Raw genomic sequence first — 23,998 nt, forward strand, 5'->3', positions numbered from 1 at the left:
CAGCGGCTTTCAGGAAGTGGGTGGAAGAGATGCTCAGATCAACGAGCTACTAGCAACCCGTCTTATGAATTTGGCCCTTCTTACAGCAAGAACAGGATCATACACGAGACTGTACGTTTCATGCATGAAATACACATCTACAGAAATTCAGCTTAAACCTGACCTCTGCTGGACATTGTAGGGTTCCAATACTCGTGTAAATAAAACCTTCCTGCCTAAGGAAAGGATGTTTTCAGATCTTGAGCCAAGGCCTGAGCCTACACAGGGCCCCAGTCCAGCCTGATGTCATGGCTCAGCTATGTCAGCTCCAGGAAAAGCCAAAAGCCGTCATGTTCAAAAACGCCCTTGCTGGCCCCTTCTGAGCACTTGAATGGATATCCGCAAAACTGCACGGTGGGGATAAAGGGAAACAGCGCGTGCTGTCCACCTTGCGCACAAATTCCCAAGGAAACTAGTCTTGTTCCATAATCCCTGAAGTCGTGTGCATTCAGAATGTGCGGCATTAGAAGAGTCTGATCAAGCAGGATTTCAGAGAGCTGGGGGGACGCACAGGCTGCAGGGTGACGTCTCACCGGGAGGAGCAGGCTCAAGAAGGCCCAGCTGGGCCGGAGCTCGAGGGACCCCCTGGCACCTCCTGAGCCCCGGGCCTCAACCTGCCCGGCCTGGCCACGGGCGCGGAGACCTACCTGTTCTGGGCCGTGAAGGTCTCTCTCTGCGGGTGGGGTCCGCTGTACACCACGCGGCTCAGGCCGTGCATGGCCAGCGCGCCCTCCGTGAGCGCCAGCGACCCGAACATGGACGGCTGGAAACGAGAGCGGCATGTCAGCGCACCGCGCACCCTACAGAGCGGCAGGAACACACGCTGCCCTGGCGGGAACAACCCCACAACACGTCCTGCCAACCGGTGAAAGCCACCAGAGCAGAAGGCACAGGGCTGAACTCAGTACTGTTGAATTGCAAGCAGCAGCTGCTAGGGAAGTAGCCATCAGTGCACCGATTAGGGAAAGTTCGCCTTTTTACGGACAACTTCCTTATGCTGGAAATGCAGGAGGCCGATCACAATTAGCAGCATTTGGGCTAAGATTACTATCGATAACTCATCAGACAGGTCCTGTGGATCATGCGCCCTTAGAAAGATATGTATCGCTATGTTTCAGCGCACAGGTGCAGAATAACAGAGAAATATCAACAACTTCAATGCATCATGACAGATTTACTGGAGTCACAAAGACCCCGGCTTCAAAACCATCTTTTATCTCAGATCTCACTAAGCTAAGCACTCCGTTCATTTAAAGAAACTGCTAAATTACTGTGAGGCACTGTGAGGCCACTCACCTCATGGTACACAGAGGGCTTCGACAAGGAAGGGACCGTGAACGACAGCACTTTGCTCTGGCCATCCTTGTCAACGATCTCCTGAGAAGACAAATGCAAATGAGATTTCTTTACGGACAAAGAGGAATCAGATTGCATTTCTTCATCTAGGTCAGAAGACACTCACCTCCACTCCAAAGCGCAAAGCCAGGAGGTGTAAGACTGTTGCGTATTTAACATCCAGTTTGTTACCTGTAGTAAATGGAAGAATCCCAACTACAATCAATAGGCATCAAGTAATCAGATCTCTCCGTGCCCAGAATACAGCATTTCCACGTCCCCTGCACTGAGGCTGCTGCAGCTTGATTGCTCCTGGAGAGCGCTATTTCTATTCACCAGGAAAACCAACAACACATTCTCCTCCCGTCTCATCTTCAGAAACAGTGCCAAAGAAAAGTGCAGGTTACCTTAGAGCTGGGTCTCCAAGCCTGGTCCTGAGGAGCCCCACTCTAGAGAATCTCACAGGTCTTACAGGTGTTGCAAAGCTTTAGAAGGAAGTTACTGATGAATTTAGCAAGTATTCTCATTAATTAAGGGACCCTGGACATGGGGAGCGAAGGGTACTCTGTGTTTGATCCCCTGTGATCTCTTAATTAAGGAATTTAAAGAGTCACCTACTTAATTGATCATAGTGAAATTGTGTCAAGACTTCTAAATGGATGATTCAATGGCGAACTATAAAACTGGCTGGACTGTCTCTCTGCATGAGCAGGGCTGGAGAATCTGACTTAAGAGGTTTGGAAATGTTAAGTGTTTGCTGCCCTCTGAGTAAAGATGATGCACTGCACTAGTGTACTTCATGTACAGTACTACAGAATTTCAGAGCCGCACAAAGAAACATTAATAAGCCATTCATTTGGCATTAGATAATTGTATTTGTAACTTAACATGACGTTAAGTTATCAGGATGTAACAGGTAAAAGACCCCATCACGATCATACTGTAGGTAAAAGACCCTACCCCTGAATCAGAGTGGCTATATACACAGCATGGATTTTCACACTGACTCAGAGTCCAGGTGCCTTGCAAATTTAGCAGGACTGCTAAATGCAAATCCACCATTCCTCACATCCCAGTAAAGACAGCAATACGCCACCCTGACCTCCCTTCAGGATCCAGAGCTCTGGAGGTCGGAACGCGGGACAGGACAGGCCGGACACTGGCCATACGCCGGGAACAGTGCTGTGGGATCACTCACACGGAAGCTTAATTCAATTTGCTTTCTAATATTCCTGCTTTCCTTGTAGCTGGTGACTTTAAATTCAGCTCGGCTCTTCATTCCTTTCGCATGAGTTTGAAGTCTGTCTCATGGCAGCAGGAAGGAAATCCAAGAGTGTGATCAGCGCCCATCACTTCCTCCCACAGACAGGTCCTGGCACAGGTCTCGACAGCCACGGCTGTACAACAGAAACCTGCTGAGCTCCGAGTGCGATTCAACACGGGTCAAGCACTGCTTTTCAAAGCTAAGACCCTGCAGCAGCCCAGAAACCACCAAGGAGAGAAGAGCTCTGACTGGTCTCGGAGGGCTGAGGATAACCCTGCCTGACAGCGCGCTCTGGGGCAGCAGAGACACTGCCCGCAAAGTCCCCACCAGGGAAAACGGGCCTCTAAAATAATAAACGGAATAAACTTCAGGATCTGACAGGATCGCTTCATCGTGAACGACGGATGACCTATTTTCTTATCCTTTTGCAACGCCCTCAGAAACAATAAAACCAAAATATCTGGTGCTGTAAAGAGATCCAAGAAGGTAATGCTATTCGCAGACTGCAGTGGTAAGTGAAGGAAACAGTCCATAGAGAAAGGTTTAAACCGTGTAAAAATAATTCCTTATTTTAAAACCGGGTTTTGTACTGCCCTGTCCTGCCATCTAAGAGTCCTGTGGATTATATTCTACGGAGGTGTGAAATAGAAAGTACTTGTTTAAGCTGGCACTCCTGTGGATTTTACAAGATGGGTATACTTTGGCCGATTCCTATGTTCGTAGTTGAAGGATTTTTCCTGCATTTCTTGTGTTATTATTAGCAGTGGTAACTGCACAGAGGTTCTGATTCATCACACAGCTCTTGACAAGAACATCCACAGGCGGCTGAAGGGTGTATTCATACTGTCCTCCGGGCTCCAGGTCTACTGCTAAATCTCTGCCTGGGCTGCCAACGGCAGACACTGCTGGCAACGCTGCCACTCAGGCAGCACAGGCATCTCGAGTCATTACCATGGAAACACGTGGATAATACTGCTCAATCTCGTCTCTTTATAAGGAGAAGAAAAGGGAAAAGCAGAATGTCTGCATCCCCACAACCCGACATTCGTACATGCATCACACGGCCCCGTTCATGGACAGGCCAAAACTATTTCCAAACAGCTCCACAGCTTACAGTCCCCACAGCATTATATTAAAATCGGTGGCTTAAAGCAATTGACATGGCCCTGATGAGACACTGCCCTCACAGCAGAGCTATGACACAGGAGTGCTTTGTTGTCACAACCTTCCTTCTTAAGACCCGTAAATACGACAAGTAAGAAATCAAATTAAAGCTCTTAAATACTTTGAATACTGAAGTCAAAAGTGTAGAAAGACAGATGTTTACAATCTCATACCACACGTACCTTCTTTCACTAGTTTTTGGAAAATTGAACAAGCGAGAGTTTGAATTATGGACTAAAGTATCTCGGGGACCCTGCTGCCCTTTGACCCAAGCAGAGCCTATATGAAGCTAGACCCCTGTCTTCACACAACTGTATTAGTCTTACTTCGGAGACTAAGGAAAAGGTTACGGACAAAATCCTGAAGATCGGCAGAGGGATTAAAACCTGTTAAATAAAAATCACAGGTCTACACAGGACACTCTGCCACCACACACTAGTCTATAAGGGCAGAGGGAGTCCTGAACCAGCTGCCCAGCCCTGCTGTGGAAGCAGCTGCTCTGGACGTTTTCCCAAGAAACAGCTGGATGCAATCCTGGGATTGACGAGAGGACAGCAGCTCAGGTGGAAAACCGCCCGGAAGCGCTTTTCAAACCAAGAACAGGAAGCATGCGTTTACACAGGGGGCTCGGGCGCCTGGGACCCGGACCAGCGACCCGGCCGTGTCTCCCCAGAAGAGCCCAGGTCCGGTTCCCGGGGGGGCCGGGGGCTCGGCCTCAGCAGCAGGCCCTACTCACCAGGTTGTAGATGCCCAGGAGCAGTGCCTCCACGCAGCCGCTGCAGCGCGGGCCCCGGCCGCCGGCCAGGGACAGGTAGCACCACAGGAGCTCGGGCAGCAGCTGCAGGGCGAAGCGCTGGAGCCGGGGCTCGCCGCCGCGGTAGAACTCGAACAGCTGGTGGCACACGGGCTCCAGGAGCTGCGCAGGGGGCAAGCGGCACAGGGCAGCGGGTCAGACTCCCGGACTGGAGCAGGGCGCCCCGCAGAATTCCCCCCGCTAACGGCACCACGGGCAGGAGGACGAGCAGCGTATCGGACATCATCAGACACTGGCGGACAGCAGACGGGTTGAAGGTTCGACTCGACCCCGGCTTGACAAGGGCACCCACTTCTACAGCTCGTGCACCCCCGGGCGGTTTGAAACAGAAACGCCAAGTGCCAGAGCAGGCACCGTTCACCCACTCCGGGAGTTCAGTGCCCACAACGCCACTGCTCCTTCTGCAACCCCGACTGCAGTATTCACGTTTCAGCACAGAACCGCCGACATTTTAAAAAACGTTACTCTTGGGGAACAGTAGGGTTTCCCGTGAAAACATCTCATCACAACAGACAAATGGGAAATGGAAAAAAAAGAGAAGTAATTATGTTTTTTTTTATGCCCCCAGGGCAATGTTACATAAAAAAAGAGTAAATAACAGGGAACACAATAACTAAAGCCATGTTTGATGTGTTGACTTCAGAAAAGGGCTGCTGCATGGCCATCGAGCACAGGATTACTGTGGCCACACATCCTCTTTTGAGGACTGAGTCTGTGGCAGATTAGACAAAGGATTAATTTCTCCTCTTGCAAGCGTTAACTATTCTCCCGTAAGCGTGTCCTGAGGCCCTTGTCCTTGCCCACAGCAGGACTGTTTCCAGAGCTGCTCTTGTGTGTCTTCATGGGACTGCGCGCTGGGGAGAGAAGTGTTTCAGTGGTCAGTGAGCTTGATTACTGAGCGCTGCAGTGCAGTCCCAGTGCAGGGCTTGATCGTGAGGCATCTGTACCGCAGGGCTGCTTCCTTTCGCTGGGGGTGACAGCTGTGGCCAGGGGGCTAGGAGCTGGGCTTGTGCCGTCAGCAGGAGCTCTGGGCTCCATTCACCTGACACCTGCAGGCTGTGTCCAGCCACCGCAGTGAAACGGAGATATGCAGATCTACTCCAGACATCTCCTGTTAAACTTAAGGGTGCCAATTTCCACACAATTGTGAGCAATTTGCATAGCGTTTCCCAAACCGCAGCGGCTCTGGAAGCTCTCAGCACCGCTTCGGAGCAGCTGCTAATCCTGCAGAAGTGATTAGACTGTCAGATGATCCAGTGATTTGCCTAGAAGCACCAGATCAACGTTGCAGTTAGTCTAAGCAAAGCAGAAGTCAAGTCTGTACCGCTGAGCGCAAAGACCGTTGTGCCTGGTAGATCCCAGGGCAAGTTCACATGGGGAATTACCTCACTCTGGGGCTCCTGGATGACTTTGTAGAGGGCTGGAACTAAGGAGGTCTTGTCTTTCAAAGATGCAGCATAGCTGGAGATCGCTGTCTCAGGAAGGGTCTAGAGGAAAACAGGGACAAAGAAAGGTCACACCTCACAAAAACACGTGACTTTTATTGAGGCACAACTTCCCAAAGAGCATATGACTAGGCTTACTCTCTGCCACAGAAGGAGGTGGAGTCCTGGTGGTGGCTTGGCTCCCTCAATTCAAATTTCACAAGAAACACCGCCACAGACCCTCTGCATCTTGACAAGCCGGCACGGACGCCTGAGCCTTTTCTCAGACGCAAGCACTCTTTAAAACGTCAGCATGAATCATTTTTTAAAAAGCTGGTCAACATTCTGAAATGTAATTAGATTGAAAATGATCTTCTGCTGCAACGGAGAGTGCTGTGCCTTGTCCATAAACATTAATGTCAATTTTGTCAATCTGGATTGAGCTTAATGAAACTATTAAAGGATGTATTATTTTAAAATTCTTGCCAGCTGTATTAGAATATTTCGAGTCTCTTAATTCCCCAGAATTCTGACCTACTACACAAAGGCACTCAGGCTGCACAGAAGGACTGTCTGTGCCAAGACAAACAGGCAGCTGTTAATAAACGAGGCTCTTCGGCACCTTCACTGAGTCGTGAAGGCATTTATCACCAGCACACACACTGGTGTGAGACCCAGCAGTGTCTCAGGAGCAGAGACAAATTTCGCAAACAGTCCTTCTACACTATAAAGTTCGCCCTGTCTGGATATCCCTCAGGAAGAGTCAGGAGTCCGGAGAAAACAAAACTCTTTGGAGTCACATGCAGAGCGACGATGGGGTTAGCTTGGTTAATGCACAGAATCTCAGGCTAGTCTGGGTACAAGGTGATCCGGACATTTTTCTCAGCTGACCCCAAGCTCACAAAACAGCTCAGAGGGGTCGAGCGCTGAAGAACCAGCCTGCACACCGCCCTGACATCAGCGCGATCCCCGCAGAGATTCACAACAAAACAATGGAGCATGTTGGGATATTCAAGGCCAGCTTACCTTAAATTCGGACAACCACTCTTCCACTACCCCTTGGTCCATAGCCAGCATCTTCCTGCATCTGCTGCTCGGAGGTTTCAACCTGGGACGGACAGAGAGGAGCAGAGCGGTCAGGCGCAGGTCTCCCGGGCTCGCTGCTGGCCGTGCCGAAAGGCACCCGAGTCCGACGGAGCCACGGCTGCAACAACCATTCTGGTTGCATGAGGATATTCATATTGTCTGTCTCATGCTTTGTGTGTCTTGATTGAACCCATTAACAAAGATTTCCCCCACAGCCAGACCGGATGCCAATTTCTGGAAAACACACCTGCCTGTGTAAGTTGACAGAAAAGGCTGCATGTACAGTATCTGCTCTGCACAGCTCCTCAGTTAAACCACACACTGAAACGACAGAGCAGCGGTCACATTTTTCCACAGGCCACAATGCACATTGTGCCAAAGTGAATTTCCAAGACGTCACCAACATTATACTGCAGCAATATGGCTTAGAAGGTTTTGTTGCGGTATACCACAGTAAAAGCAGAGTAAAGTGTTGTAAAGCACACAGAAATCGAAGAAGGACTCAAGCCATGAAAAACCATTACCTACTATGAGAAATATTGCAGTAAACATTCATAACAAGAACTTCACCACTCCACATGAAGATAAGAGAGGCACTTATCTCCATGAGGGTCACAGCAAGGCGTAGCACTGGGTACATGGAGGCCACCTGCTCTTCCCCTGAGCAGAACAGTGTATAGAATCACCTGGATAAACTGCTCATCATCTCAAGTCTCTACAACTCCGTGGTTTTAACAGTTTCAACATCACAGCTCACCAAACTCTGGAATGTTTCAGCCCTTCAAAACAAGAGATTGCACTGTAGATGCCCGACACTCCATCCATCCTCTGAACCAGTAAACCACTCAGCCAGCTCTCTCTAAGGAGATAATCTCATTCCTTTCAGCATACTAGGTAAAACATGCAATTCTGCCATGGCAAAATAATTTTCATTCATAACAAAAGCTCAAAGTTTAACGACGCATCTTCATAAAATATGGAAAATATTTACTGAATGTTGTGGTACAGAAAAAAAATAGGCAACACACCCACAAAACATTTAATGAGGCGTGCAATACAGAAAACAATACAGAAAACTTCCTTTGCAACTGCAAAGCTCATAAATGTAACAGAGATGCCGTAATAAAAGACGCCACACAAAACTAATATCTAAAATATTTAATAAGATATTTCAACAGCTATTCATAAAAAATCCCCATGTGCACTCTGGGGAATCTTGTGGGACCCTATCATAAGTTCACGAGCAAGATCCTACAAAATCTCGTGGGATCTTACAAGAACCTACAAGTGAAATGAAAGGAATCAATGTCCTAGGGCACATAACAGCCCAAATGAACTGAGCAAGATGATTTGAGGTCTGACCGGATCTGCAAGAGATCCTACAAGATTCTTTACAGGATCCTACAAGTGTGCTAACAGGGTCTTCTTGATATCAAAGTGCGGGAGTAACACTTTTTAGTCCAAAGCAGCGATCATCTGTTTTTCTTCCTGATTTTGGTACTCATCTGCTGGGTTTGCTGGATCAGTCGAAGTCCAGCCCAGCAGTATTGTTCACAGTCGAACCCTCTGACCACAACCATCAGTGCTGCTCCTCAGGAGGCCCGACAGTGAGACCCATGCAGTCTGAACAGGATGCCACTATTTCCCCACCAGGACGTTTGCACTGGATAAGGCTACTACTGGAGGCTACTACTGGAGCCCCAAGAATCTTACAAAATGCCATGTAAGATTTCTGGAACATGCACAATATGCTGTAGGATCCTTAATCTATTATAGAAGATCTTTTCTTCTGGAGTCGGCTCAGGATTGCACACATCTCACAGGAAACGGAACAGAATACTGTATGAAATCCAACTCAAGAAGCCCCGACATTAACCCCACACGGTCCCCACATCCACTGTGTCGTGACCAGGGTGTTCTTCGATAACGTCGCCCTGAAAGACCTCTTGCAAGAGTGAACAAGGATCTGGGATCTGATCGATATCACGCTCAGGCAACGCTACAGGGAAAACAGGTTAAAAATGTATTTCACGGAGATCAAATTGTTTACCACTAATAGTGTTATATAATATCATTCAAACAGTTGCTTATATACAAAAGGCTGCAGCAGCCCTTTAAGCAACAACCATTCTGGTCACCATGGTGACCATTTTTGTCTTTGGGTAACAGAAATCGAATTTAAGGTTCCTACAGGTGAACACTTTTCTCACAACATGTGTTTCGCTCTCGATTCTCATCAGTTATGTATTAAAACCGCTTTCCCTACAGCGTGCTCACAGACATCGGGGCTGTTTCCGCCTGCCTGTGCTGTGGGCGTCTCTGTCCATACGGATCCTGGCGAAGGGGCTGTTGTGCACAATCGGTACCCACAAGCCATCAGGTGAAGCTGCTCGCGAACGGCAGCTGGCGAAACCTAAACGCTGCAGTTTGAAAGATGGCACCAGGCGGACAGAAGAAAAGTACCACCTTTCCAGGGCACGTGGATTGTTTTATTTCAGAGGAAGACCTTCCCGTCTTCCTTCCACATGTTCGCATGGAGCCCAGCACTACGTGTTACAGAATCCAAATGTCAAAGCTGCTGTACAGAAAGGGTGGCAAGAGAAGGAGCTGCCCAGCCCTGGCGGTGAATTTACCCTGGCTTCCATCAAGAAATGGCTGGATGTGTGGAAAAAAAACAGCCGCGCTAGAACCGCCAAACATCTACTACCGTTTGCAGCCGTTCTCATGGATCTTTAAAGAGATTTCCACCAGGGCAGCATTAAGATGATTCAAAGACCAAGAAAGCACCAAGAGGGACAGATGTATAACAGCAACAGTTACACATTATGGATTGGCATAATCCACAATTCCGCAGACCTCACACATTCTCCAGGAACTTGAGCCAGACTGGAGTCTGGGGCCCCTCAGCTGCTCTACTGTACTGCAGAAACAGGAGTATTAAATCAAACTCTTTCAGAGGAAACAAAGGTGGCAGTTCTGTTCACCACAGACCTCGTGGTCTCAGACAAGCTAACCAGACACGCACGGTACCGTCTCACCTACACACGTCTCCGAAACGCACTGCAGCCGCGCCCCGCCCGAGGCACAGCCCAGGCACTCCTCCCGGAACGCTCGGCTCACTCTTGCTCCTGGAGCTGGACGCCGGTCCCAGCCCTGCTGCAGCTGTCCGGCCACCGTGTCTCGGGTTGCACTAGCGAAGCCCCATGCAAGTGCACCTGGAGCTCTGCCTGTTTCACACAAGCCCGCGAGTCACTCCCGCACTCCCTCTCATTCCAGGGCTTGTGAATCGGGCAGCCAGGCCCACCCGGGGATTAAATATAGTTCTTTTCATGCCACAGCACAGCCTTAGTTATCCTCCACACAAACAAAGGGATTTCCTGCACAAAGCACGGAGCCGTGTAGGTGGTTAAGAACATCGCTCCGTGATCACAGCCAGCAGAGCTCCGATAAAACTGAGCAGTTTATTCTTAAGAAATAAGCAAGGAAAGCAAGAGGTTTTAAACTACTGCTTTAAACGTTCAATGACATTTTGTTCTTATTCTGGGCAACTGTGTACAGGAGACAGCAAAGAGAAAGTCTCTAAACATCTCCTTCTGAAAAAATAAATCCAATTTGTAGCATTTCAGTGCAGTCAAGCAGTACAGCACATGCATTAGATCAGCCTTGTAACCCAAGGGCAAAACAACAATCATCCGTGAATTAACCTACAGTTAATATTTCTATTTCTGGGAAGACATTTTTAAATGTAATTATTTAACCTGGAAAATAATGTGCAGATATATTCTTGCTCTAGGTCTTAGAAATCCTTGACAGATTATCATGCCGGCTGCCTGAAAAATACAGCGTTTGAGCAGACTTGGAGTCAGGGGTATTTAAATTTCTCCCCCAAAAAATCATCATCGTCATCATGACCCACTCTGGAATGCAGTGTGCAGCACTGCTGTCGAACAACAGCACTGTGGCTGCCTCTCCATTCACACAGGGACTGCACAGGTGTATCTGTTGCCTTAAATTCAGGTGTGCTGTTCTAATTTAATTCTCAACACAGACGAGTTGCCTTTAAAATGCAGGTTAATTAAAAGTATACATTTCTACACTCCATTTATGTCCAGTAATACTTCACCTAATAACTACCTGTACCACAGAAAGACACAAATTTATTACACACAGTGACAGAAATGTTGGAAGTCTTTATCAGTAGTCTGCTGTACTCCTGACATTTACATATCTGCTAGAGAAAAAGAAATGCACATTTAAATATATTATTTAAACACAAGTAAAAATATTTAAATAATGTTCTATGGGTTTTCTCATAGAACTGCAACAATACCATCCTTGCATTAACTGTGCACTGCTGAAAAGTCGGGAGAGCTTTTCACATGAATAGAAGACTAAATGGGAAACTTGTTCAATCCGTTTTAAAGAATTGCATGTTGTCACGTAACATGCAGTAATAATGATAAGGGTTTCTGACAGTAGCAGACTCATTAAGGGGGCTAGCATGTTTTAAACACAATAATTAACTCTATTTAACTCTCGTCTGTAGATGAGTCAGCCTCTGGTATTTAAAACCGATTGGCATTTTTAATTGTGCTTGCTGAGGCTCGGGCTCTCTATTTTAGAGGGACTATCATAATCTTTTCCAAAAAAAGATGTCCTTTCATGTGGTGCTGTGGGTTAAAATTCAGAACTGCAGGAAGATTAAGAACATTGCCATTAAGAAACACAAGGGGTTTCTCAACGTGTCCAATCACAAGCTGAAATTTCAAAATGTATTACTTCTGCTTTAGACCACTCTTCCTCCTCATACGCTCACTGAATGCTATTTATTACCAAACAGCAGCTACTAATCTCCAGTGTTTCCAGAAGGGGCTAGGACTGAGGGTTCGACGAGGTACTGTACAGTAGGTGCGCAGCTGTCTCCTGGCATTTCTACAGGGGGGAGATGAAGCTACTGAATCAGCACTGCACTTGATCGGCATGATGTTGTCATGAATGCCTCCTGGCCAGTTATGTCACAATAAGGTAATTGGTAAGTGCTTAAAACAGGCAACACTTTAACCTGTCAGTACAAGGTGGAGCAAAGGACAATTAAATCCCAAACTGAAAAGTACAACTTACCCATTTAATAGTGCAAAAACCTGACTGGCAGCTCAGCTGACAAAGACTTCGCGAAGCAAGTTACAGAGCGTCTCAGACAGAGCGCAAACACAAGGCAGAGGGGTCTTCCAGAGGAAAGTCTTGACTTATCGTGGCGCTGTCTTAAACCCAATCCGTACACCGTGACAGCTTCCAAAGCCTTAAAACGACCAGAGGGGTCTGTGGGAAGAGAACGAGACTGCGAGCACGCCCGAGTCAAGCGAAGCAGAGTGAAGGAGCACGGGCTCGTCCTCCACTCACCCCAGATCAGAGACAGACAGAAAACACCGTCTCGCTGAAGACTGGCCCACGCCACAGCAATCCAGTTACACCCACACCCACACCCACAATTAGCAAGACAAAGTCTTTCCCCTGTGAAATACCCTGTAAGTTTATAAGCCACGAATTTACATGTAGTAATAATTCCAGTCTTATCACAGCCAGCTGCTCTTGACCTGATGGGTGATTTACAGTATGTTAACAGCTTGGGAATTGAAGAGGTCTGGAGATGTTCAGTTTTTTAAAAGAAACTTTACAGAGGCACTCCGAATCCGTCCACTGTAGTGGTGTTGTGGAACAGAAGGATTCCACTTTCCTCGGCACACCTCGTCAGGTGAGAGACGGCCTGCAAGGTGGAGCTCAGGCTTTTGGGCTCAAAACCAACCTGATCTTAAAGCTGTTAGTTTAAGACAAGCTGCCAACAAAAGCTGACAGAGTTAAAGTGCTGTTGTTTTGCAAGGGAGTTCTATAAGGAGCTATAAGGATAAAGACTGCTGTTCGCACATCCCTGAATCACTAGGGCCAGAAGCATTTCAAAACAGCAAAACCAGTGATTTAAATTTAAGGTAGACATTGTATCTAACAGAAGGTAACGAAACTGTCAGTGTCTTATACAATGTGTTTCTGTAGTGCCCTGGAGGTACTACAGGGGTATTTCTCCTTCTACAGTACAGTATGTCTGAATTTCTAGCTGCCAATTAACAATGAAGACAGAAAGCAAAAATGTACATCAGCATGAAATTTCCAACAAATGCAAATCATATTAAACACAGCTTGCCATCAGCTTTCCATTTCCATTCCTAATGCTGAGCAGTTATTTAAATATACTTTATCAGAATGAACTTTGTAACCAGCTCTATAAAGCCCCCCCGTGATAGTTTTAAGCCAAGGTTGTTACAGACGTCTGTCTTTAGATAAAGTACTCAAGCCTGAGCAGAGACTCTGTCTTGAAATCATTCACTACTTCAACAGTCACAAGTTTAACTGTTATTTGAAACATTCTGTCCAAGAGGCAATGTAAGAAATAGATTACAGTTATTAAGGGGCCCTGTGCCTGTCACATTATGCTGTATATAACCGCTCCATTTGTGTACAGTGGGATCTGACTGGAGCTATGGTTTAACCTTCACCACACATTACTGCAGGCCGCCCATCACAGCCATTCCCAACCTTACAATGAAGAGCTGCCATGCATGCCCTTTCAAATTAAAATAAGAGGACTGACTGAGTGACAAAGGCAGACTACGACTTATAGCAAACTCCGACTGAAGTAATTCAGAATGCACCAAATACCACAGTAAGGCAAAGAAGATTTCTTGCTATAGCGATACCGAAGGGGTTAGGCTGCAAAACATACATTTTTGACATCTGAAATGATTTGTCAGGGGCGCACTGCTTAAGACACTTTCCTATGTAATGTTTCGAGGACACAAGCAGCAGAATCACAACTTACTGTCATCAGACAGTAAGTTGATGAAAGCTAAAAGACGACTGTAGGTTCACAGACTTCTTCAAAATCCCCAATACAGCAGACTCATTCATTTCTTCCAGAATGTTGATATGACTCGAGCAGAACATGACCAAAGATGCTTATATAAATAAGGCATTTGTTGGCTGGGGGTCATACTGTATCTCTTATCCAACAATATAAAAATTAGCTGTCAGCGCCTGATCGTATAGCTTTGACAAAGTTCACCAACCGCACATACGAAAGTACTCAACAGCAACATTGTTCCCACCCCTAAATCGGCAGAAGTGTAGAAAAGGAAACTGCCCCTAGGAACAGACAGCTCGCTTGTGTCTGAAGAACAAAAGGGCTTTACTCACAGAAGGGAGGAAGTGTTTTGGCAGTCAGATGTGCGGTAGAGATCTCCAAGACAGCAGGGAAAACACAGCTCGCCCTCTCAGAAAAGTAAAACACTTTTGTTCGGTTTCCTGAATTCCTGCTCTAAACGCTCTCTCTCCTCCGCGGAGGGGCCGAGCCCGGCGGGGAAGGCTCCGTGGGAGCGAGCGTGGAGGCGGCAGCTCGGGCGGCGAGTGTCTTTCGGCGTGGCCTCTTCCTGAAGCCGAGCAGTGGGTTTCTTCACAGCAGGCAGCCACGCCCCCCGGCCCAGTGATTCACTCTCTCTCCGCACGAAGCCTCGAGCCTCGCCGAGCCACAGGAGCACTGTCCAGGGACGAGCTTCCTCCTCCCTGCCCTGCTCAGCACAGAGCCTCCGCATGTTCTCCACTGGACACCCCCTTTCTTCTGGTTTGGGGGGAGATCCTTTTCAACAGAGCTCACAGTGTAGTGTAATACATCATTTCACTGTCCTGGCAAAATAAAACAACTAACTGTGAGCCTGTGGGTGGCCTCGTTCCTGAACTACAGGATTATGGAAATTCAGGTCAACTTCTGAGGAAAAAAAAGGCAAACCGTAGCACCTCTTTCTATTGTCCCCCCAGTGTAAAACCGCCAAAAACAAAATGATCCCGGCGCTCGACAGTGAGGTTCTGCTTGCTTCTTCTGGAAGCTGTCTTTCCCTGCTCTGAAGAAGGGTGCGTCTTCACATTGCAAAAGCGAAGTCGGCAGGTTGTTTATGCCGTGGTAAGAAAAAAAATGATCCACGTGCATAGAAACTGCTATAATACAAACTGTACAATGACACGGCTCTTCTGTACCCTCCTGCTTTAGGAATTTCGGTCTATTAACCGGTCGGCCACAGGCACGATCAGTCATTACTGATCGCAGTCCGTCGGATCGCCGGATCGCCAGCCCCACAGCTCCACAGCTCCACTCCTCCCGGCCTGAACAGGGTGATAAACTCCGGGCCGCTGACCCACAGAGGAGGAGGAGGAAGAGTGGGGCTGCTGGGGCCGGGCTGAGCCTCCACTCCACGCAACAGGAACAAGGGCAGATCCTCGCTTCCGAGCGACACAGGCGGCCCAGTCAAAGGGTCCCTGACGCCGGAGACCTGGGGTCCTTTTCCCCACTCCTGTCCTGGTAATCCCTGCACCCGAGTCGGGCCGGTCGCCAGACGGCGATGAGGGGATCGCGGAGGCCCCTGCGCGGTTCCACCTGCTCCCGTCGCACTCCTGGCAGGGATCCGTCTGGGGAGTCACTCCCCCCCCCCCCGCACGCCTCGGGCCAGCACCCCGACTCCTCTCTCTCCGAGGGTTCAGAGCAGAACTAAGCTCCACGTGTGGCGTCTGAACTGCTGCCGCAGACAGGGCGGCGCCCCCATGAATCTGGGCTGAGCAGCCACAGGGTGGCAGGGTCAGGACTTTCTCTGCCCACGCGCACAGCCCAGGCACTGGGGTCCTGTTAGCAGGCTCACTCTCCCGGCCCGAGCTCTCAGCTCTTCTGGAGTGAAGCCCCATCCCATTCAGTAAGAACCCCCAGCCTCCACCACCTTCACCCCCCGAAACCGAGGAAAATGTCAAGGACTGACCGGTGAGGAAACACACACAAAAAAAAACAGTGCACAGAGAAAATTCATCTCTATCAGCCTGTTCAAAGGGGCCGGACGGCTGAGTCACTTTTGCCACAGGATGTTCTTTTGAATGAGAAATGATTTAATGGTGGCTCACGCATTTTTCCCTCAATGAAATGCCCGTAGCAGGAGTCTGCTGTTCTCTGGGACACACCGCAGCAGATAAAGATGTCTCGTGCCCCATTTTGCTCTATTCTAGCATTGAATCCTGACTGATGCCCCCCCTCCTACTATCACTGCTTGGCAGATCCTTTCAGTCTCCCTCTAGCCAGCTGACAATGTGTTCCATTACTCCACAGAAATGCCAACTCAGTAAACCTTACTTATCAGTTTATTGCATTTTCTGAATTTGAACAACCGATTCATTTGAAAGCATTCTGGGGTCCTACAGCTCAGAACTATCAGCTCCCACTTCTCCCGGGTACCAGAAGATGGGAAGACGGGGTGTACAGGGCTGCTGGAGTTTACCAACAGCCTTCCCGTTATCCAGTGTGGTCCAGCAGCCAGCCAACACAGCAGATGGCAGCTTTTAAATATTTATTCTCTGTAATGAATCCACTGTGTCCTGAATAATTGCACAGCGCCCTTTTGACATTCATGGAACTTGTTTCGATTAGAATTGTAAGCCCGAGCAGTTAGGCCTATTTGTTAGGGAAATAACAGCTTACACGCGCAGACCGCAGTGGAGTGGGAATGAACACCGGAGAGGAGTGCACATGCTTCGGTCACACATGCTTCAGCCAGGCCTGCTCTCGCCAAGAGCAGCGCTGCACCAGCAGATCAAACAAACCAGAGCTCGGGCACGTTCTGGTGACCTCGCCGCAGGACAACCTCCCAGACCAATCCCTTCTGCGAAAGCAGCCGCTGCATTCGAACCCGCTCTCCGGGTGGCCCTGGGAGGCCCTACCAGGCAGCCTCAGTGCGAGGGAGGTCTGGCCCTGCTGTGCTGCACGTGTGAACGGGCTGGACTCCGTGACAGCCGTGTCGACGGGCGCGAGCCACACGGCCGCCCCCTCCAGCGGCTACAAGCGCCAGACCACGAGATTGCAAAACGGCAGGTCTGTCGCTCACAGTGCTGCGCGCCGCGAGTCCTGCAGCCCGGCCGGCCCTGCAGGTCATCTCCGGCCGCGTTCTCAACGAATCCTGGGAATCGCAAAAGAAATGCCCCAGTTACTGGTGACAGCGCAGCTGCAGCCCACAGCAAGCTGCTCTAATTAAGGTTCAGTAGCAGCCTCACATTAAAAATGCATATTAGCGCTTCTGAAAACGACACTGTACCGAACAGGCTGCCAGCAGCGGAGGAGTGCTTACAGTACCGGGCTGTTCAGCTGCACGCAGGAGCGACCAGCCCTGCCCAAGTCACCATTCTCCAGCCACCTGGGAGACACTGTATCAGGACTGGATCTGACTGCATAACAGGCGGCAGAACCCAACTATCCTACTGTGCAGAACGACTTCCTTCTACAGCTCTGCAGGGAACCAACACGTCAAAGATGTGCAAAACCACAAAAGGTTTTCTAGCTCCAAATATAACACACACGCCTTTCACACCTAAACGAGGGTACCATCAGCGGGTGGATTTGTAACAGAGCATCTACACAATTTCTTACAGCTAGAGCTATAGACAGTTTTCTATTTGGAAATCCGAAAAGCTGTTACACCACTTTCATCTGGGTCAAGTAGAACCTGAAAGTCTGGTTTATGCCTTAAGTTTACTCCACTACAGTGATTTTTTTTTTTAATGCAACACCTAGAAGAGCCTGAGGTCATCCACAACCTTCTAAAGCGGCGGTTACTCTGCAGGGTAAATATGCAAGTATTAAAAACTCAAAACAACACTGAAGACAGCAGGGCAAATACGCGTTAACTGACTGGGAACTTAAACCAACCCTCAGTAAGTTCAATGTGTCAGAAAGAACCTTAGCAATTTGTTCTATACTGGTGTGCACTGATTTATTTTTAACACATTAAGTGTAAGGGAAACATAATATACGATCACCCGCCCACCCATTCCCATAATTCCTGGTGAGGGTCACACAGCCCCGTTCACATCACGCCCCACACTACACCCTGGAGGGGCCACCCGCCCGCCACAGGACACACACACACACCAAGACAGTTCAGAGACCAGAACCGGAACACCTGAGGAAACATCCACAGGAACACGGGAAGACTCCGTACGGAAGGCACTCCAGTTTAGAATTGAGCCTAGGACCCAAAAGCTGTGTTAAATGCCACAGTTCAGGTGCCATGAAACTGAAACACTCTTGAAAAACAAACAGTGCAGAAGGGATATTTATCCATCCGTATGTACACCTCTGCAAATTCAGCAAAGACACAACTATGTATGCCCAACATGATGGAACTGATATCTACTGATGAAAACTGATTTTTCTGTTAATAAAACTATGTCAACGATACACAGACCTATACCTATACATTGAGTGCATCAATTTAATATGACAGAAGTCTCTAAAAGCTTTCTGAATGAACTGATATTGCCGATAACGATACTGATACTGATAACGCTATGGAAACTGACAGCTTAGTAGCAATGTGGTAGACAACACCAATAAGTCTGTGTAGGTGCAAGACAGAAACATCTCAGCTATTGTATTTTTTCCCCATTTAAGATAAAATGAGCTACAAATTTTTATAGTCAGATGAACTTCAGCCTAGATGGAACAGTGAAAATAAATGTGGCTGTAATAGCTGTCAATTCAAGCCAATTATGAAGCAATCACCAGGCAATTTATTCAAGGAGGGTACAACTGCACAGTGATCGGAATTAGGAGGTTAATGTTAAGTGGGGGAAAAAAAACACGTCTCTCACAGGGAAAGTGAGTCATTCAGAAGTCTTGCTGAGCAACCACTAAAGATTTGCAGTCTTTTAATAACAATTCATACAGAACCCAAGATGGCTATTCTAGAGCATACCCAACAGACCACTTTTTCAGACTTTACCCTGGTGAAAATAAACCTTCTTAGAAAAGCTTTAATTTTGCTGCTTAAAATCGCACTGGAATTTTATACATAACCATGGAAAGAATAATTACTTTAATGGCACACAGCCCTCGTCATTTATTACCTTCAAGACTCAGGAGCAATAAACATTTTGAGCATAATCCAGCCATCAGACTGACACTGGGTGAATTACAGTCAGAACCAGTGCACATAAACTCCACATTTAGCCCTTTTTCTGCTAAACCATTTGGACATCCGAGTTGATCAGGGAATCTGGCAGAAGCAGCTGGACTGGCCTGGCAAGTATCCCCGTCTGAGCCGAACAGAGCAGCTCACAACATGACACGCACACGCACACAGGACACAGGACACAGGACACAGGACACAGGACACAGGACACAGGACACAGGACACAGGACACAGGACACAGGACACAGGACACATCACCTGGGACCGCTGCCATCCCTCTCCAGTATTATCTGACTTTTTGGTCCTCACTAGGTTCCTCTTCTGCATAAAATGTGAAACAGACTGCCGCCGAGCAAGGTTCTTTATAGAGGGATGTTAATACTACCACTGTATCCCTCACTTTGAGCGAGCTGTCTTCCCGATTCACTGCGGTGTCAAACTGTGTGTTCAGCTGCTGTGTGTCATGCTGGCTGGAGGGTTATTTATTGCAAAACTAGTACAACACAATCAGACAAGCCTGATTACAGCCCTGCATCCTGCATCCGATGGCCCCCACCACTCCACCCACACTACAAGATCCGCATCAATTTACATGACCACTCATAACCGCAACAGCTCTGCAGCTGGCACACGTTATAACAGCTGTGCAGCACGTCCACCATGCACAGGAAAAGGCACAAGCTGCACACCTGTGACGTGCGCTTTGCACCAGGGTGCAGAGGAGGTCTCGTGTGGATTCTATCCCGTTCCTCTCCTGCAGCCTGGAAAGGCCCGGGTCTGATCTCTGGTCTCCGAGCCCTAGATGCCACGGGCCGTCCCAGCTCGTCCCACCAAGTTCAGTGGGGATCAGGTCTGGAGAGAAGAGGGCGTCCCCAGCAGAACACATTCCGCCACTTTCGGCTTTCTGCCGAGACGAGCTGTTGCAGAAGCACCGAGGACAGGTGCTGTCCTGCTGGAGTGAGGACATTTCAGTGGAATCCCCAGGTGAGGTCCCAGGACGTGATCTAGGCCATGCCATCAGTCACCGCACACGGATCTCTGGATTGAACAGACCATCGTGCTTGGAGGTCGCCATCGGATGGTCTCTCATACACGATAAGTGCATCGTCCTACACATCTACGCGACACGTCTCCAGGTCCACCTGTGCAGTTGACACAAAACCTCGGTTCATTGCTGCAGAGGGCTTGGCTCCAAACGTATGTCCATCTGGGTGTTGCTCCATCATACCAATGGCTCAAAGTCTCTTAATAAGTGGGGCGTCAGTTCCTTCTCCAGGCTTAACATTCCGGAGGTCAAATCTTCTCACTAATCAATGCAAGTGCATCCCAGTCACTCATGAATAATCGTGGAGCCAAAATGATGCCAAAGGTATTTCATTAATATTCAAAATCTGTAGGATTTCTGAAATCTACTGTCCCAGGACACTCAACAAGGACGCTCCCTGGCCTCAGCCTGTGCTCTGCCTCTCGCTGCAGCTGAAACGGATCAGGCTGGCTGGTGTCACTGGAGCTAAGAAGATGTCGGCACTGTGCTGGGAATCTACACATCCGCTCCTCTGGAGTCACTGGATCCCAGCGTCTTCGCAGTGTTCCCATGGAGTTCCCCATTCCTATCATTTCACAGATCCTGGGGCAGGACATTCGAGAGGGGCAGCACTCTGGGGCGATCAGGGGGGTTGGAAAATTGCTGCATCTCGGAAACTACGCAGAAGACTGTTTAAAACCAGAAACTACTTCACCCAAAGGTGTGGGGGAGAAGGGAACAGCCTACCAGCCATGTTGTTGAGGCAGATAGCTTGACGTCTTTCAAGAAACAGCTGGATCAATCCACTACTAACTACCAAAAAGGCTTGATGGGCCAAAAGGCTCATCAAATGAAAGGAGGCTCTTTCAGATGGATCGTTTTGTTGTGTTTTAAAACACTTAAGTTAATAATAATTGGTTCATAGGGAAAATAAATGAATAATGTATATGATACTATACCATTTGTGAAGTTCCTGTAATTTATGAAAACCAGTGCACCACTCCTGACAACACAATATGACAGTACCAGCAACGAAAAACTGTCGCTCTGCAATGTGATTTAAATTCCCTGCTGCTTGCAAACCTCTAAAAGCTCCTCCTTCTCTAATACCACTGGGATTTATAGGATTGTAATGTCTTAAATATAATCCCAGTGGCCAAGTCCTAGGACAAACATTGTAACGAGCTATTTTGCTTACATGGAGACAGTTTTTAAATAGATGTCCAAGACACACACTGCTTATACAGTGCTTTTAACCATGACATGCAATTTATATAAAGTAAGTCTCGAAAGCATATCTGCACTTTTCACGGGCCTCTGAAATACTTAAGCACTGTCTTCTTTCATGCAAAAAAAATTCAGAGATGTAGCCAGAGGCCTGTCAGCCTGAGAGAATCCCCTCATCCGAAACTCAGTTGTTCTTTCAAGCAATGGCACGTTTGAGAGGTGCACCAGAGCTGACAGCCGAGCTGTGGAGTAAGCCCCCCGTCTCCGAGGAGATATTACAGCACTGAAGAGCAACTGGGAAGCTCTGAGCACAAAATCCATGTCAAGCACATGACACACCTGCATTCCCCTGCTGAGGAGAAGGGGGAATCAGCCCATCATTAGTGCAGGAGTTTCTGTTCTCCAGCCAGCCTCAGCAGCCATAGGAAGCCTGCTGCCTGCCAGTAAATATTATGCAATTAGGCAGCACATGAACTCAACTGAGTTCACTCTTTCCATGCTGCCAGTCATGCATACATCCATCAATTAGTAATAGTGCGCACTTCAGGATGAGACCAGGATTGGGATCAACTGCTGCGCCGCCAGCTCTGGTCCCGCTGCAAATTCCAGCTGGAAAAAACCCCGAAGCCCAGCTCCCCCCCTTTCCAGCCTATTCACCTGGGAGTGCCAAAAAAAACCCCGGGAATATTGAACGGGATTGGATCTCAAGCGACGCTCAGCTGGCGACACTCTGGTGTCTCCGGACGCCCGGGCCCTGCGGACTTGAAAGCCTCTCGTGTCCGAGGTGGGTTCCCATCCGGTCCGAGTAACTGGCTCACAGCAGAACTACTGCTCACATTTCTGTCCACTACTCACTACTGCCCTCGCCCCCTCCCCCCCCCTTCCCACTTCTGATCCGCCGACCGGATTAACGCCGTGATCCACGGAGCGGCAGGGCGAGGAGGGGGCGGGGACGGCTCACGGGGAGTCACGCCACCCCTCGGGGCGCCTCGGCCAGGCTAGTCCATCCAAGGCTCTCATCCATCAGCATCAGCGCAGCCAGGCGGCCTGTTCCCCACTCCCGCAACCCTTTGTGCAGGGACTCTGTCACACAGGAGAAGCCAGTATGCTGTTCCAGTAAAAAAGCCCAGCTGACTTCAGGTATAGCACACCAACCCCTTTTGTACAGAAAATGTTTTGGCTGTTTTTATCTTTTGTCTTCACAAGACAGAAGCAGCAGCAATCTTACTCCAGTAACAGTACAGTATGTGTAACCACCCCAGCTTGTTTTTTTTTAAAACACTGACAAAGTTTCACACGTTACAATACACACATGAATTCACAGACTTCATTTCCTCATCCTGGACATCTGCTGGTTACCACAGATCCAGAAAAAAATGGATTACAAGTAAAATCGTGAGAGACTAGTTACGTACAGTACAGCAGCTCAAAATGCTGTCCATGTATATGGGGACAATCCACAGAAAACACATCTTTGTCTTTAAAAACAGCCAAGAGTCCACCTGATGCCCGTGCTTAAAACTGTTTCAGGGCAAGCTTTATTTTAATTATATACTGTACATAGTCATCAACATAAACGTTTTAGCAAAAGGAAAGTCAAAGCTTTCACGTACTAGCGCTGCTCTGTGGTCTGTTACCAGATCCCAGTAACCATGCAAATAAAGCTGAAAACTTGTTTCACCTCCCCGTGAGCAAATTACCTGGTTTCCTTGAGCAAAACAAATCTCAGTTCGCAGCCCCGGCCACCTCGCCGTCTAGGACTCCACAACACCGAAGGCTGCTCTGCCGCTGGCTTGCTGGTTGCTAGCCCCGATTTTGCCGTCCTGGCCCATCCGACAGACCACCTTTACAGCGCTATCCGACACCCCAGCTCTCTGCTCCGTGTGCCGGACTCGGACCCGCACCCGGGTTCGCCGGGTATCACACCGTGCCGCACCTCCTGGGCGAGGCGCTACAGCCGTGCGCGTTGCGGAACCAGAAAGGGGGAAATGTTGCACGAAGAGTTGGTCTGGATGCCGAAGCACGTTGAAACCAACTACTGTGCTTACAAACAACACGCTTGCAGAAATGTCTCCCCGGGTTCCCGTGCGTGTAAGGACCCTCCGCGCTGTCCAAGACCAGGGTTGCGCCCTGCACGTTGTGCACAGGCAGCCTGCGCGCTCAACATAAATGGTAAAACAGGCTGCCGGATTTATTTGTTTTCTAAAGTTAGATACAGTACGTTGACATCATAACCCAGACGAGCCTTATTTCGGCGCATCGCTGCTGCCTGGATCCGGCCAGAGACCACCGAGCCCAGGAGAGCTGGGGTTCATTACACTGTACCCCCAGAAAATGACTCGGTCCCGCAAGTTACAAACGGGTACTGTACACCAAAAAAAAAAAGATGGATTTTCAAAAATATTTCTGAAACAATGCAACGGCAACGGTTCGGGTTATCGACTGCAGCCACCCCGAACAAAGCAAGTCTACCAGCTGTATTCGGGAATAACAGAGGTGGAAATCAAACCGCTGGTCAACAAGGTGAAATGCTCTCGATCGGCGTGCCTATCTCACGGCTAAGAAAAAAAACTTAAC

The 23,998-nt window shown here is 48.5% G+C and overlaps 1 protein-coding gene across 5 annotated transcripts in view; it reads right to left on the reverse strand.

Annotated features, from left to right (window-relative positions):
• Positions 1 to 23,998, reverse strand: part of hycc1 (hyccin PI4KA lipid kinase complex subunit 1) — a 34,589-nt gene that overhangs the window by 10,201 nt on the left and 390 nt on the right. For 2 of the 5 annotated variants that reach the window (XM_088929350.1, XM_088929352.1), the window contains exons 1-6: positions 23,122 to 23,397; positions 7,067 to 7,148; positions 6,002 to 6,103; positions 4,539 to 4,718; positions 1,336 to 1,416; positions 687 to 802 (exon numbers count right to left, since the gene is read on the reverse strand). In XM_088929350.1, coding sequence (XP_088785476.1) covers positions 687 to 802; positions 1,336 to 1,416; positions 4,539 to 4,718; positions 6,002 to 6,103; positions 7,067 to 7,117 — 530 coding nt within the window. In that variant the 5' untranslated portion in view covers positions 7,118 to 7,148; positions 23,122 to 23,397. Of the gene's footprint in view, positions 1 to 686; positions 803 to 1,335; positions 1,417 to 4,538; positions 4,719 to 6,001; positions 6,104 to 7,066; positions 7,149 to 14,371; positions 14,443 to 23,121; positions 23,398 to 23,998 lie in introns of those variants that run through there. The other 3 variants (XM_088929348.1, XM_088929351.1, XM_088929349.1) reach the window with 2 other exon arrangements.

Source organism: Atractosteus spatula, chromosome 12, assembly GCF_055471065.1.
Source record: "Atractosteus spatula isolate fAtrSpa1 chromosome 12, fAtrSpa1.hap1, whole genome shotgun sequence".
Taxonomy (NCBI): Eukaryota; Metazoa; Chordata; class Actinopteri; order Semionotiformes; family Lepisosteidae; genus Atractosteus; species Atractosteus spatula.